Source organism: Clinocottus analis, unplaced genomic scaffold, assembly GCF_023055335.1.
Source record: "Clinocottus analis isolate CAN_PGR_092001 unplaced genomic scaffold, fCliAna1.0.p SCAF_23, whole genome shotgun sequence".
Taxonomy (NCBI): domain Eukaryota; kingdom Metazoa; phylum Chordata; class Actinopteri; order Perciformes; family Cottidae; genus Clinocottus; species Clinocottus analis.
The window spans coordinates 5,545,618-5,561,789 of NW_027175965.1; the positions used below are offsets into that span (position 1 = coordinate 5,545,618).

The following is a 16,172-nucleotide window of genomic DNA, read 5'->3' on the forward strand; positions in this document are numbered from 1 at the left end:
TAAATGTAAAATAATATACTTTATTATGATCATACATTTCTCAGGATCAATACAAAACACTTTGTTTTGTTTAGCAATGCTTTCCAGGTGACATTTTCTCTCCAAAGGACAAAGAGGACAAGACAGATACACACCCAAAAACATCATGCAGTTGTGTGCTGAAATATTCTGTGAAAAAGAGAAGTTGGGAGCTGAGAGGACGCTAAATATGTTGCCAATGCAAAGGAAAAACTAGTGCATTTCTTTAAGCATCACTCACGTTGTCCTCATGAAAACATCAAGTTCAATCTTTGAAGGGTTTGCAGGCAGAAATCAATACCTTTGAATTTCATATTTAAGATCCAAATGAGACGGCAGGTGATGCTCGCCCACATTAGTGTCTATACTGTAAATGGATGTTTTTGTGTTGCAAGTGCAGACAGATGGTTTGAAAGGAACCCTGCTGAAACCCATTTTCAGCAGCAGACCCGCTCAGACGGATAGCAGCAGCCACAGCTTCACCGCTATAAAGCAGCAGGACCGTGAACAGACACCATGCTGGGGAACAACAGTAAAAACTATGAATGGAAAATATATAAAGACAAATGCGAACCCTACATCAACTGTCCATCTTCTCTCATTTAATAACGTAAATGACAAATAGTGTTGCAAATCTTCAATGGTGACCATATTCTAGGAAAATGCTGAAGATAATGGATCAGGAAGTTTCACAAAGTACATCACTGTCAGCATTTAAGTCCTCTGGAGAAAAGCTTGACCAGTGCAGTCATCTGTGTATTGGAGGAACGGGGCGACGAACAAACGAGCATACATTACAAAATAAGTCTTTTTACACATAAATATCAAATACAAAGGCATAAGAGAAAGAGCCTTGTTTATGTCAGTAAAGCTTTTGACCATGCAACGTTCAGTACCTTGAAAAACAAAAACACCAATGATCATCATGAACACACAGCTTAGTCCACCACAGACACGAAAAACAATGTCAAATATATACACAATACAATAAAAATATCACTTTTTTTCTGCAAGAGCACGATTTTATCATATATTTTACAGCTAAAGTTGTACCATTAGTCCAGCACATTAAGATGTGTACAGGTAGCTTGAAGGGAGGAAAAGCGACTACTTCTACTCTACACAACACTACGAGGTCATCAGAAGTATTTAAATACGCCATTGAAATAGAAGCTGTAAAAAATAATATACTCCGAATACATTTATATAATTATATACATATACAGGTTAAATACTGATCATGCTGAATCCCTGGATTGCTAATAACGTCATTTGTCAATTTAGGCAGCCAGCTAAGTCGTACTAACCGAAGCCCTCTGCAAACAGCTTTCGCTGCTGCTCGGAAGTTGTGCTTCACATTTCGGCTTTGTGTAATTCACTGGTTTGCCAAAAAAAAATAAAAAAATGGGATGGGAGAAGCAGAAAGTCTACTGGTTGGTGGTTTTAAAAGGAATACTTCCACATGGTGAGAAATTGAGCTTATTTACTTTTTCTGCAGAGAGGTAGAAGATTGATAAATTAGCTAATCTATGCATTGTAGTCTTTACGCTAAACCCAGATAATGCTTTTCTAGTTCTAAACTAGTGTGGAGCATACATACACGACATGTCCTCAATCTTCTCATCTACCTCTCGACAAGGAAGTGGAAAAAAAGCTAATTTATCAAAATGTTGGAAGTATTGTGTTCAGCCTCAAGTGAATATGATGCCACATGAAAGCTGTTTTATTTGCCTGCTTCATAAGATCAAATACATCTCTACTCTTCAGAGATAGTTGTCTTGTGTGGCTGTACATGGGTGTCCAAACATCTCACACAATACAGAACATAAACTAATTTCAAGCCACATCATATTCTTATTTATCTTTCTTAGGAGGTTTCAGTGGCAGCTGTTTCTCTCTTGACTCCATTTTAATGACAATCTACACTACTGCCTGCCTTATAAGTGCATTATTGTTGTACAACATTTTGTGTTACATACCTCATTACAAAAGCTCTCTGCTGCCTTAAAAAAAAGGAAATCCACCCTCAAACAGAATGTACTCAGGTTCCTCCTATGATCTTGGCTTGTATGACTAAACACTGTGTTTACATACTCGGAAAAACAGACGGGAGTGGAAAGAAGGAAACTCAGAGATTTCTCAAATCAAGATACATTTTCTGGTCAATAACAGCAGGGTTCAATGAATCAGGGGAACATTTTTTATCCGCTGCCAAAAAAGATGGAGGTCCTGAAGAACCACCATTTCCTCTGCATATTATTTTTTGAATCTCATAACAAATGTTTCTCTGAATCCAATTCTAAATTGAAATGCCAAATGTATCCCGTATTGTTTGGCCTACCACTGCTTTGTTGTGTCAGTAGTGTCCAAAAGCTGCTTCAGACGCCCGCCAACTCAATACTTTTGGTGAAGCTCTGGAAGCACTGGGATATTTTGGTATGAAAATGGTCAATTTTAAATAAAGTATATCAGGAATTTTGCCCGACAAAACGTCAGTATCGTTGCTTAAAAGAGTGCATGAGCAGAGGTCCAAATGTACCCTGTCTGCTGAAGAAAACAAGCACACCTTCAGCCTTTTTCAATGTAAAAACATATCTTCATAACATCACAGAGGTTATCCTGGTGGTTGTCAACACTGCATCAAGATCACACGAGGGAATGCATTGTATTTTAGGGTGGATTTTCCTCTTGACGTACCACCTTCACACAATTAAGGCACCGTTTAAACCCCTGAGGGGTCAATGGGTTCTTCTAATAAGAAGAGAAGCAACAATAACAACACGGAACACAGAACCGGACTGAAACAAACACACAACATGAAGTGAGAACCTCTACGGAATGTCAATGGGGTGAAGAGTAACGCCAGAAGTGCCCCGCTGCGTTTCTTCTCACCGTGTCCTTTAGGTTGGCACAGAAGAACCTCGCCAACATCGCAGGACCTCCACGAAAACACTGTCACTGTCTCCTGAAGCGCCTTGAACGGTCTCCCCAAACCCCCACGAGTCTCTACGAGTGTGCGCGTGGATACGTGTGTGTGCCGCTGTCGCAGGGGTCAGTATCCAACGTTGAGCTTGTTCTTGTTGAGCTCTCTCTCCAGGTTTCCTATCAGCGTGTCGATGCTCTCCTGCAGGTCTCTGAGGTTGACCCTGTTGCTCAGCACGGGGCTGATGTCCTGGATCTTCATGTAGGCCTGGTAGGTGTGCTCTTTGGGCAGACACGGAGGCAGGATGTGGTCGCACATCCTCTCCTCCTCCATGTCCTCTAATGGCTGCCCACTGCCTGTATCAGTCTCTACTTGCTGCTTCTCCTCCTCCTCCTCCTCCTCCTCTTCTTCTTCCTCGTCCTCCTTTTCATCGTCCTCCGCCGCCTCTTCTCTCTCGGGCTGCTCCTGCTCGACGGGCGCAGCCTCAGGTGCAGCCCCGGGGCTTGTGAGCACCTGGCCGTTATCTTCCTCTGCGTCCCCGGGCTTCTCCTCTACCTCCTCAGCTGCCTCCGTGTCCTCGGAGGGCACGTCATCGTAGTCCGCCTCCTCTTTGTTGGGAGGCAGCAGGATTTCACAGGGGAAGTAGCTCTCGCCGCAGCCGCTCCAGTCGCCAGCGTAGCGGTTGCTGGGGCTGTCCAAGCGCCCCGGTTTGGGCCGCAGGACACCCGCCATGTCCACTTCAGAGAGGTTCAGGACCTGGGGGCGCTCTTTCCTCCGGCGGATGGGAGGAGCCGACAGCAGGTCTGATGAGGCCGGAGCCAAATAAGCTGCAGGGGGCTGAGAGGAGGACCGGCCATACGGGTCCACAACTGGAGGAGAGACAGAAGGCAGGCAGAGTTAATTAAATGCAGAGAGGCCATTTGAACTCAAATCCTTAAAGGAACGGGTTCTACATTTTGGGAAACACACCTCTTTGATGTCTTGCCGGGAGTTAAATTAGAAGATCAAAATCATTCTGTCCAGCCAGCAGCTGGTTAGCTTATTAGCATAAAGACTGGAAACAGTGAGGGACAGCAAGAGGAAGAATATTTCCCAAAATGATGAAGTATTTTTTAGGGTTAGTTCACCCAAATTACAAACGGAACAAATAAACGTTTGAATCATAAACTCCTTGTGTTGGCTCGCCATGCAGGTATTTGGGCTTTTATTTGTTTTGAGATAACTGTCACTGAGCTTCTTTTTTTTTACCACCACTACCAATTTTCAAAACCAATATCAGCAGAACAAAATATCAACAAGACAAACATACTATTTTTGTAGTTGTGTGTGAAATCACCTAATAAGTCCTCTTTGGTAACTTCAACATGACATCAAAAAAAAAACATGCCATGAAAGCAACAATAACTGAGACCACAGGTTTATGAAATGAACTTATATCCTTGAAACAAAGATATCTGGGGAAGCCAGCAACAAGTTCATTAAGTTGTGGGAGCCCTGACAAACGCCGTGCCAAAAATAATGTGAACATGCCACGCCGTGCTCAAAGTCAGACAAACACATGCTGAAGTCACACCACCACACGCAGAGGCATCGATGCCATCCTTCTGTGCTGTTCGTTATCAACTGTTGACTAAACCAAACTTAAAAATGAACTGAACTCAAACCCTGTTTGGACATTATGAAAGAATCATCTGACTGTGCCACAAAAGGGAACAGCGAGCACTCCACCACAACCAGCACAGCCCGGTTACCTGTCTGTCTTTATCTCTGTGTACCTACACTTTGTTGACACCGCTAGCTCTCCCTTACTGGATCAAGAGGAACAGAAAACAAGTGTTAAACGTTATGGCTGTAAGTCATGTACAAGAGGTACGACACACAATCCTGAATTGTATTCAGAGGTGTATTCCAAAGGTTTCAAATGGTATCTTTCCAAACAAAAAAAATGAACCATGTTGACTGCATTTCCATCATCAGGAATGATTGCTGATGCAGGAGTGTTTATGTGCAGCGGTTGCATGTCTTACAACTCTCCTGAGGCTAAAGACTGAAGCAATTATCGCCCAAAACAAACAGGAATTATCCTCCTTTAAGAGACAACATGTTATTTCATTTCAGACATGATTCACTGATGACACGATTTAAGTTATTAGCTGTCTGCAGAAACAATAGTATCGTGATATTTTGCATGCCGATGTATCGACACTCGGAAGCTAAGTATTGATCTTTTATTGCATGAATTCTAAACGTTTTGGTCTAAGACTAACACAATCAATTTATTTTTTGTCGACAAACTTTTCCTTTGGGGACAATTTGCGGTCGCAATATATCGCGATACTCAATGTATCGCAGTATCGTGATAATATCGCACGGGGGACTTAAGTATTGCGACAATATCGTATTGTGTGACCTCTAGTGATTCCCACCCCTAACTAATACTAATACAAACAAATGCACACACACACACACACACACACACACACACACAAACACACACACACACACCCATTCTCCTCCTCTCTGTCTGTCTAACCATCTGCTCACACATAAAGTTGGCAAAGTACACAGTTCTCACCAAACACCCCCCTCAGCCTCTCCAACACACATATGCTCATGCTCTCTCACGCCACCTGTAAATAGTGTCACTCGTGTCAGATGTACTTGCACTTGTCTGAAGACATGCACACTTGAGGCTTGCGCAACAATGCCTGGGCGGGTCAGGTATGTTTGTGTGTGACAGGCGTGAAGAGGCGGCTGAAAATATCCTATAATGATTGTGAAATGTTAGGGTGAAGCTTCAGGGGCCGAGGGCTAAGGTTAAGCCTGGAATGTCTTTTAATTATAGTCCGGGCGTCCTGCGCTGCGAGATGGGAGACGCAGACAGAATGGAGACGTTACCGAGGGTGTGAACAAAGGCTTGAACCTGGGCTGGAAGGTTTGTCAAGGTTATTACAGATCATTATAGGCACTGACTGCGTGACATCAGCTGCAGACAGGAGCGCAGGTTTAAAAACTGTTTTTCTTCAGGCCACTTGACCCCATCTTCTCCAATCATTATCTGCGTGCGTGTTCTTCTATCCTCGAAAAGAAAATTGTTTTTTGCCCTTTTTTTCCCTCCCCTCTCTTACTGCACGAGACTACCGGCAATTATGGGATTCACAAATGCTGACTTATTCAGTTGGTGTGCTTCCCTCTCTTTGTGGTTCTTCCACAGTTGATGTAGAGGCGGGTGGAGGGTGCTCCACTTCAGCAGCTTACAGAGAGTTTGTTCGACGTGGGAGTCTGGGGATGCATTTCAATTCTTGAGGCCAGACACAGACACAGAGTCAGTTCTTATTTGGACATCAATCAGCAGTTGTGGTTAAAGCTGCAGGTGACCGGGAAGAGCTCCGAGGGGATTTGAATCCTCTCTCCAAAGTGATAATGGGGACACTTTGAAGAGATTTTTTTTTAAATACAGCATGCATGCAAATAAAAAATAAAAGCCCCAAGATACACTGACACAATGAAACACACACAATAATGTGTTATTTCAATGAAGATATAGTAAGCCGGCTTAGATTTAGATTGAGTACTGTTCATATAAATGTCACCAAATGCAAACTACTACAGTCATACAATTTGTCCTCTAGCAGCAAAAATGAATCTTCCCACCGTCTTATATTTTCAACCTGTGTGTCAGCAGAGCACACTGGTTCATTTTGTAATGTTTTCTTTCATTTCCCACAGTACTTGAGGCTTCACCTGCACCGCAGCAGCCGTTTAATGGCTCACACATCGATTAGCGATGCAGTGAACGTAAGGTTTGAAAAAAAAGGAATTGAAATATCAATTTTCAATCAAATTAGTTGCTGTGACCAATGCAAATCTCCTCCCGTCTGCAGCTCTTTTCTTGATGCCCTTTTTAAAGTCGCTTCATATCTCACACTGAGCAGACAGCTGCAGCTGGCAGAGAGCAGCTGTGCAGGCAGACAGAGGAACTGGTTGTGTGTGTGTGTGTGTGTGTGTGTGTGAAGCCGGTAATGGGCCTCTGTCCTTGGTTGGTGGTTTATCCTAAGACAGGGTGCCACGCCTCAAAAGTTTGGTTTACATTGGGGCTTTACTGGCTCGGCTCTGATTGGCTCAGTCTGCCACGATGAAGCACTCTGTGGAGAGTTTCATCTCTGAGGATCCAACAGATTGTGGCCAATGGCTATCAGTCGTACTTGTGCCGCTGTTGGAAAACCTCAAGGATCAAAGCAACCCCGTCCTTTAACAGCTCTTTGTAGATCTGAACCGCAGAGCTGGCGTTGATTCGCATAAGACCCTTTAAGCCAGCAGGGCAAGAGGCTGTGTTTACAGACGAACTGACGTTTGTCTGATGTGTATCACCTGATTGAAAAACGCAATGCGCTTGTGGAACTGTATTTAAAAAAAAAAAAATGAAATACGGTCTCAAAATGACAACATTTATTAAGGAACGTAACAATGGCTCACCGGGCCAGAGCTGGAGCAGGTAGTGCAGGACTTCGATGTGCTTTTTGAAGTGCAGCGCGCTGGCCAGCTCCTCTGAGTCGATGAAGACTCGGTTGGTGTGGCACGACGCGTCCTGACGCTGGCTGAGCAGCACCGGGCCGAAGCACACCGCCAGGTTCTGGCACGTCATCTTGTTCACTTCCTGGCAGGACGCTACCAGCTTTAGGTGGTCGAGAAGCTTCTGCAGTGTCATCTGGTACACACATAAGAGACAAAGAAGACGTGTTATCATTATGATGGGTGGTTATAGTCGTACCGCCGGCAGCAGCAGAGCTAACCTGCGAAAGCCACTTCATCCTTTGGAGCATTGCTGTGTGCATGTGCTTGTTTTATCTACATATTTATACTTTCATTTTGTATTATCTGTAGATATTTTTTTAATATAGTTAGATGTTCATTGTTAAATGTTGTCATTGTTAAATGTTGTGCACCTTCCGCCAGGACAAATTCCTTGTTTGTGCAAACTCACTTGGCAATAAATGGTTCTGATTCTGATATTTCAGCATAAACATAACAAGAGATTGCAGAAAATATGTGTTAAGAAACTGTCATTACGTCGTTTATCCTGTCACAATGGGATTCTGGTTAAAATACAATTTTTGTGTTATGTAAAAAAAAATAAAATAAAATAAATCTTAAACTCAAAATGATTGACATTAGTATCTGCCTCGAGAAAAATAAAATGATACAGGTACAAGCTTGTGAACAGTATGTCACCACTAATATTTCCCCATGTAAAAGCCTTCGCAATAGAAGTCAAACAGTAGTGATCTGCGGCATTGTCGTCATGACCATCTTTATCCCTGTCACAAGCCCTTCTGTGACAATGTTCTACATGCAGTATAGAACATGCCGTCTTTGTCTCGCTCACCCTCTCCACGTCCGGCAGGTTGTCCAGCAGGCTGACGGTGTGCTCCGTGTCGGCCTGGTCGTTCTCGCAGCCCGCTGCTCCGATCCGCAGAGGCCTCGTGGCCATGCACTCCAACACCGCCTCATACAGCTGCTTGGTGATCAGAGGGTAGGGCAGCTCCCGCAAGTAGTCCTTCAGTACGCCTGAGAACGGTCGGGGAGGGAGAGAGAATACAGCGTGAGGAAAAACCGCTGCGGCAATATGGTGCGGGGCGGTTAAATATGTCGGTGAATAAATAAACTTTGCGTCACGGCTGAGGGTCATTCCGGTTTTCCCAGCCGAACTGAGAACACAGGCAGCTTCCACACCTGACATATCACTCACAATATATAATCATGCTTTTTTTTTTAGTTTCCCTCTATTTCAAACCACTGAACCCGGCACGCCCTCTTGTTTGCAAATTGAGGTCCCGGTGTTTTCTCGGGGGATCCCGCGGCATCTTGGGATGCAGATGTCTTGGGCGTTGCGTTCGCACCTGTGACTTCAGCCTCTCGTCGGTCAGACAAAAGCACCTGCAATATTACTCGCGTGTCTTTTTTTTTTTATCAAAGGGAAAGGGTAAAAATAATAAATAGGAGGAAAAAAGGGTTCCTGGCAGCGGGACAGCTCTTCGTGGCGAGCGTCTGCTCTCTTTTCCCTCCGCATGGAGCTGTATCGGTTTTCAGAGGCGGCTGGAGGGCTGTGTCATCAGTTGGTTGGTTAAGCTCCAAAGTAATACACACGAATGTCTATCTCACATCATTTTATAAGACCTATGGGTCACCGTCACTACACTGATAGAATGACCAGTGTTTTGCTGTTGCTTAAAATACTTGATGCTTGAACACCATTTCATCAGCAAGCTCCCCGGCCAACAATCACGTCTCTTCAAGGTGACCCGTTGTTGAGGAAGAGTCGTACTGCTACGGCTGCTAGTGATCCACACCGCTGTGCTTCTGTCACCGATCACATCTGCTGTTGGGCTCCAACGAGCACTTCAAGCCAGAATAATAGATGTTCCCGTCCTTTGGACCCTGACAACTCGTCCCAAAAGGTTTGTTCTCCACTGAGATGCCAGCGATCGCCGCTTTTCCACCAAAGGCTGGTGCAAACATGTCTATCGTATAATGTCTTGGCTTTATTTTGACACAGAATGCTGTGATGCAGCCGAAGGCTCACGGCTGTGTTATTGATCTCTTGCAGATTAGCTCGTGGATGATGTTTTCCCTTTTGTATTTGTGTGAAATCCGTGCATTGGCACAAACATTATGAGACATGCATGCAGTTTATGCATGAAGCGGTGAAATATGAATATTTAGATTGTTGTGCAATGTGGGTCACGAGCTGAATAGTACTTTTTTTGCCGTAGGTTGCTGCCTTATTTCGGAGGTTTTTGTATTGGCTTACTACAAACAAGGGTCTCTGATTGTGGGTGTGATTGTATATCAGCTAGAAGGATGCGACCATGAAGAGCAATTCACAAGTTTTCTCTTGTAATGTCGGCTCCATGCTTAACACACACTTGGTATTCAGCGCAGCTGTGCTGTTGGTTACATGAGTGGGTTGAAGATGATCTGATAAGATCATTGTCTGCCACAAGTCATGAATATTTGTTATTTAACCTGGGGTGAAGAGTTGGGTGGAGACAATGTTTGAAAGTGCAAAGCCTTAGCAACAGTAAAACTGTAAAAAAAAAAAAAAAAAGACATGCAAGTATTGATGTCAAGCACCATCCGGTCTTCCTGCATCCCTAAGCAGTGTCACAATCCCTTGAGCTTTGGCAACTGATTCTGATTTGGATGCTGTAAAAAGGAGCTTCTACTTTATCACTTCTCCATCGCTGGATTCCCCCCCAAACAGCCAAAGTGTTTTCCTACTTGCCTTCTATTTACAGCAAACTACAATACGATTCTGACTAAATCTGCTGACATCCCTTTAGGCGCAGAAAGACGATGGAGGGCGCAATTTAACACGCTCACTTTTTAATCCCAGTAAGTCCCTGCTCTGCTCTTTAAGGTAGCCTGAGGCTTAAAGCTTTGCAGTCTGTTCCTAACTGGCATCGCGGGTCCATCACACAATCATCAAATACAGCAGACTGGCAAATGTTGGCAAAGGAACATTACATTTTGGTGTTTTTAGGTAATGGAACACTTTCATTTTCCTGTTCTCCTTTCCAGCAGCTACATGGGCATGACAGTTTTTGAATATAGGATTAGAGGATGAGAGAAGGTCTAAATAGAAGATCTAAATTCAGTTCAGTGTTACACTTAAATCTCAGATTAGAATTAGGTTCATTACCCGCACAGAGACATTCGGCAGAAACAAAACCCAACATTCATCGAGAGAATCATCTCCTGGAAACTTCAGAGTTACATTTATTGGTCAAACTGCTCATCAATCACAAAACCACAACATATTTCTAAATAAATTAAAAAAGGTAGAAATAACCCAAACTATTTGAATTCTTGTTATTTCTTTTCATGTGTCAAAAAGGTATTCCCTACTACTTCTACTTCCTTTTATGTATGTGTATTTTCCTCAGAACTAAATCAGAACTGGGATCAATTATTCTGACATTAAACAGTTTTGGAAGATGTTGCTCTCAAGCCACAAGTTATGAAGAGTTTTATGAGATTTTAACAGTTTTTTTAACAGATTTCTACAGATATTTAATGCTCTCCAGAGGACAAATCATGACAAAATAATGATATATTGCTGCACATTGGCATGTTAGCATTGTATGCATGCTGTCATTAGCATTTAGCTTTGTCCTGTCTTGTTACCGATTTTATGGTGTTTTAGCTATACATTTTTATCTTTTTTTACTGTTTCTCTATTTCATTTCTGGGGACAACCATTACAAATGAGCTGAGATTGTCAATGCTTTGATATGTGGAATTAGATTTAGTTATCTGATGCTGTAAAATTCATCCCCACAAAAATAAGAAAAAAATAGAAAAAGACACTTATGTAATAGATATTGTACTGGTTGTGGCAGCTACCACAATACCAGATAAAACTTTGCTATCTCAACGCCCACACAAAACTCTTTCTTTTGTAACTTGAGATTCAATACTAACACACACACACACACACACACACACACACAGATATGTTGTGCATTCCTGAGGCAGGCAGTGGTGGCTCTGAAGGAAAAACAACCCACAGCAAAACAAGCACACAGGCACCGTGTCGGCCCTCCCAGCCCCGACCAACACGCTGACAGCCATAAGTCAGACTTCAACACCACTTCAGGAAAACGTTCAAACTTTGTAAGGCCGACCTGTGCAGACATGCTTCCATGTTTGTTTTTTAATTGTTATTCCCTTTAGTTATCAATTATCTTCATCGGGTTTGGTATGAAATCTGGTCTGATCCAATCAGGATAAGGAAACGTAAGCACAAGATACATTCTCTCCTTCCTAAACGCTCCCTCCACACATGCTGATCTCCAAATCTGATTACACAGAAATGCTTTGTGAACATCCTCCGGCTTCCCGTTGTCGATCTTCACCGGGACTTTACTGAGATAATAATAATCAGCTTGTCTCATCGGATGGAAAAACACAGACTGCCTGGAAGCAAAAATGAGCCATATGTTTCCCTCCTTATCACTGCAAAGCAAGGCTTCTTTTTCTTAAGCCGGTGTGCAAATAAAATGCAGAGAGGCACCTCTTGATTTGTTTTTTTTGTCTAAAATGAAAGAGCCTTTGACCTTCACCGTGCTGTGAGACACAACAACAGCAGGACTGGTTTACACGAGAACGGCCTCATGAAACAAAACATCCTCTTTACGCCTCTCACGCCATGTATGACTAAGTGTTTGGGCCGTTCCCATTTCAGTCATTTAAAGAAAATGCAGCATTCAGTGAGACCTTGTGCTCGTGCGCGTGTGTTTGTCCCAAGTGAGGAGAATACAGCCATTCAGGTAAATCATTAGCCTGCTATGAGTCAGTGTGAGTGTTTACTTTTGAGTCTTAGCCCCTGTTGGTGCCTGAGCCACACAAACACAAGGTCATGGGCTCAGAGGGTGAACAGGTGTGTTTCAACTGCAGGTGCTTCACTTTCCTTCACAGCCAAGCTGACAACAAGCCCACACTGAGTGTCTGCTCTCTCACTGTTGGGGTTTGGCTTTAAACCAACAGAGATAGGAACTACACAAACATACATGTATATCTCCACCCACACGTTTGGCTGATTGAGACCAAACTGAAATGAGTCCTGAAAGCTCAGCCATGAAGAAGAATGACCTCCTCAAGTGATCCTTTAAAACATACAATTCAAGCTTCAGATGACACCAGCTAAAAGCTATTTGACGTAAACGATTTTTTTCTCTCTCGAATCAATTCAGTCTTCCAATGTTCCAAATGTGCCACCAAACACTACAAGGCACACAATGCACTGGGGCACAGCTCTACCTTTGACCTCTTGTTCAAACAAAGCCGAAGGTCACTCCTCTTGTCAGAGCAGCAGTCAACGCCTCGCCTGGAGAACAAATGGGGGTTTGTTCTCTGTCCTGCCCCCCCCCCCCTCCTCTCCCTGCTGTCCTGCACGCCCCCACAGCACTAGGGGGGGCCAGAGGAGATGTGTGTGTGTGTGTGTGTGTGTGTGTGTGTGTGTGTGTGTGTGTGTCGCGGCCTTGTCCGGTGGCACGGCACAGCTTTACACTGGCGTTTCTTCAACTTTCCGCGTAAACCCGCGCAAACCCCAGGAGGAGCAAAACCCCACTCCTGAATCGGGAAACAGTGGCGCTCTCATGCTGCACGTCGATTAATCAGAAATATGTCTTAATGATTGCCGACGGCCGTTTAAGAACTGTTCTGACACCCACACAGGCCTGCAGCTCTTTGTAAAGTGGTTGCCTGCTTCCCCGGCCGGCCCAGGGTTCAGCTAATCCCCCATGCGTGAGCCAAATACCATCTGTGTTTGTTCGGCAACAAAGGGGGCACTTGTTAATGACTTTCCATGTCTTCACTGGTGTACAGCCGAGGGTCGGGTGGGGAGGGAGGAGGGAGGAGGGGGCAAAGTAGAGAAATGGGCTACGGAAAAGATGAGTCAGGCGAGGCGAATTAAAAGACCTCAAACGAGGATCAATAACTGGGCTGAGCTGTCAACCAGCAGCGCTCGGGAGACACCAGTTTCGTTTTCTGAGGAGAGAGGAGCGATATCTGGACAGGTTTGCCGTCGTCGGGTCTCTTTAGAAGCTTTGTTTCCACACAAAGGCCAAAGCAAGGTTGAGCCGAGGGTTTAATCATTCGTTAAGGTCGCTACAGTGTCATCTTAAACTGAACTTTTAATTTTAAACTGTTATACTCTGCTTGTGCTTAGTGACACTTAGCATCATGCAGCCTTAGCTTTTACAGACTGGCCTCAATCACCGCTCCAAAGTAGTGTGTGAAGCCTTCCTTACTGGGTAGAGAAACATCATCTGATATTTTGAGCAACTGAACTATTTGTCAACACAAATGCCTGCTCCAATTCAACTTTGGAATAATTACTTCAAATGCCAATATCGTTTGACATTTAGGAAAATACACAAATTAGTTTCCTGAAAGCTCGATGGAAAGATCAGGATCACTCCCATGTAGTAAATTTGAAGCGATGACCAACAGTCGGTTAGCTTAGCGTAGCATAACGAAAACAGCGGGAAACAGCTAGACTAGCTCTGTCAAAAAGTAGAAAAATATACCACCTCCAAGAATCTCTATGGCTTGCTAATTAACACAATTTATCCTTTTTGTTTTGTCCCAAACAAAAAGAAAGTTTAAAAGCAACAAATTTAAATTGTATGTGATCAATAAGGACAACTTTCAGGTTTCCAGACGGTTGTATATGTAGTGTATATTAAAGTAATTCAGAAAAACAGCACTTGTTTAAATAAAAGTAGCGCGCTGACTCAGGACCCTGGTGAGTTGTTGGATGAACGCCAGGAGTCGATAAAGGTTATGAATCCCTTTGGACCACGTCTCCCAACATGCTGCAGCTCGACAGTCACACACACTCTTTCTACGCCTGCCGTCTAGAGTGTCGCACAGATTAACTACCGAGCAGAAAGACTATTTACTGCACACAAACTGCTGAAGATAATTAGTTTTGTCTTGATTTTCAACAGCGTGTTGCCCACGTTGATACCAGCTTTCTGCTCCTTTCGAGTGAATCGTGATTTGAAACAATCGAGGTGCCGCGCACTGAGCGTGTTTTGCAAGCTTGGGATTGAACTCTGATCTCGCGATAATCCCTTTCACTACCTCCGCGTTAAAATTAGCCGTGTGACACACCAGCCCTCTTAGCTCATCCGTTTGCTGTTGGCTCATTAGCCTCGAGCCTGACTCTGCACGGCAGAGACTCCATTTTAATCCCAAAATCCAGCCTTTATATTCCAATAGACTGTAAAACACTTTACATTCATTCAAATTCGCGGCATTTCGCCGCGTTTCAAAAATATTGGCAAGAACAAGTCGAACGAGGTCAGTCAAAGGACGAATTCTGACAAAAGATATCAGGACAGTACGTTTTAAGACTAAACCCATGATGATGTCCCAGATGAACATTTTTGCAACACATACACCGTAAAGCCTTCATCTGCCTCCCATCCCCCACGTCTCTGCCCTGTTCCACCCACTCAGGCCCATCTGCAACAGCAAGCTCGCTCGGTGGAGCAAATTTAGGCAGCGAGCAAAAACCAACAAGCCACGCTGGTGCTGTCCCTTTTTTCCTAACCCGCTGAACTGTTAACTGTGTTCTTTGCCCTGCCATGCAAATGCATGTGGATCAAAGCAGGCATGATAGGACGACGCCTATACGGGGCCTCTTCCCAAAACCAACAGCAGCTCCTACAATGTCCAGGGGCTCCGTTGGTCTTCCTCTTTTTGTGGGAGAAACAAAAATCATGACCAAGTCATTTTACTACGACTTTGCCCCCCCCCCCCCACCACCACCACCCTCCTCCCCTTCATCTGTCGCACTGCTGGAATCATCACTCAATGCAATGACACGGCTGTTTTTGTAAGCCGACGACTCTGTGAGATGTGCCGTCACTCACCGTTTCCATTATTTATTCCACAGCGTTCGGAGTGGCAAGAGACTGCAACTCCCGACTCTGAGTGGCATTTAAATGACTCGCTAAATAACACATTGAGAGGAATCAGACTTTCATCACTACTTGCGGGGTAATAAAAGAACTTTCACACCGCCATCATTAACCAGACTGAGAACTAAAACGTGTCCTACGACGGACAATGCAGAGCATGTCTCAACCACGAACCTGAGGGAGAAAGAATGACCTGAATGTACAGCGTGGTTTTGTTGTGTGTGTGAGTGTGTGTGTGTGTGTGTGTGTGTGGGCCCTTCCCTCAGGCCCCGGCTGAATGCTGGAATGCTTTTACTACAAACAGCAGACTCACACACGTACACATGTGTTGACCTATCTGCAGAGGACATGCCGGCTCAGACACGTTTACAGCGGCAAAAGCACTGGATCAATAAATGCAGCCTCTATTTAGGTAAAGACCTCTTTTTTTCTTATATATCTTAATAAAGTGACTCAAATTCAGCGTGTTTTCCCTTATTTTTTTTGTTTTATTTTCTTATTGTCACGTTTTTATTTTTGTGCAAAGCATTTTGTAACTTTTGCTAAGAAACTGCTGAATAAGTTTCATTACTATCATAATGGCAAAAGTCTCAAATAGTTTACAATATGCTCTGACAGGTGTATGATATTGCGGCTTAACAATATTTGATAATATCCAATACATATTTTTGACACGTTACACATAAACCCAAAAAGAATCAAAAATGTTTCACAAAATTGTCACAAACTCTTCATCG

The 16,172-nt window shown here is 43.8% G+C and overlaps 1 protein-coding gene across 1 annotated transcript in view; it reads right to left on the bottom strand.

Moving 5' to 3' along the window:
- The window catches only part of syde2 (synapse defective 1, Rho GTPase, homolog 2 (C. elegans)), a 42,106-nt gene continuing 25,934 nt past the window's right edge, over positions 1–16,172 (bottom strand). The window contains exons 6-8 of the mRNA XM_068590138.1: positions 8,328–8,509; positions 7,418–7,649; positions 1–3,810 (exon numbers count right to left, since the gene is read on the bottom strand). Of these exons, the coding sequence (XP_068446239.1) occupies positions 3,071–3,810; positions 7,418–7,649; positions 8,328–8,509 (1,154 nt within the window). The 3' untranslated portion in view covers positions 1–3,070. The remainder of the gene's footprint in view (positions 3,811–7,417; positions 7,650–8,327; positions 8,510–16,172) is intronic.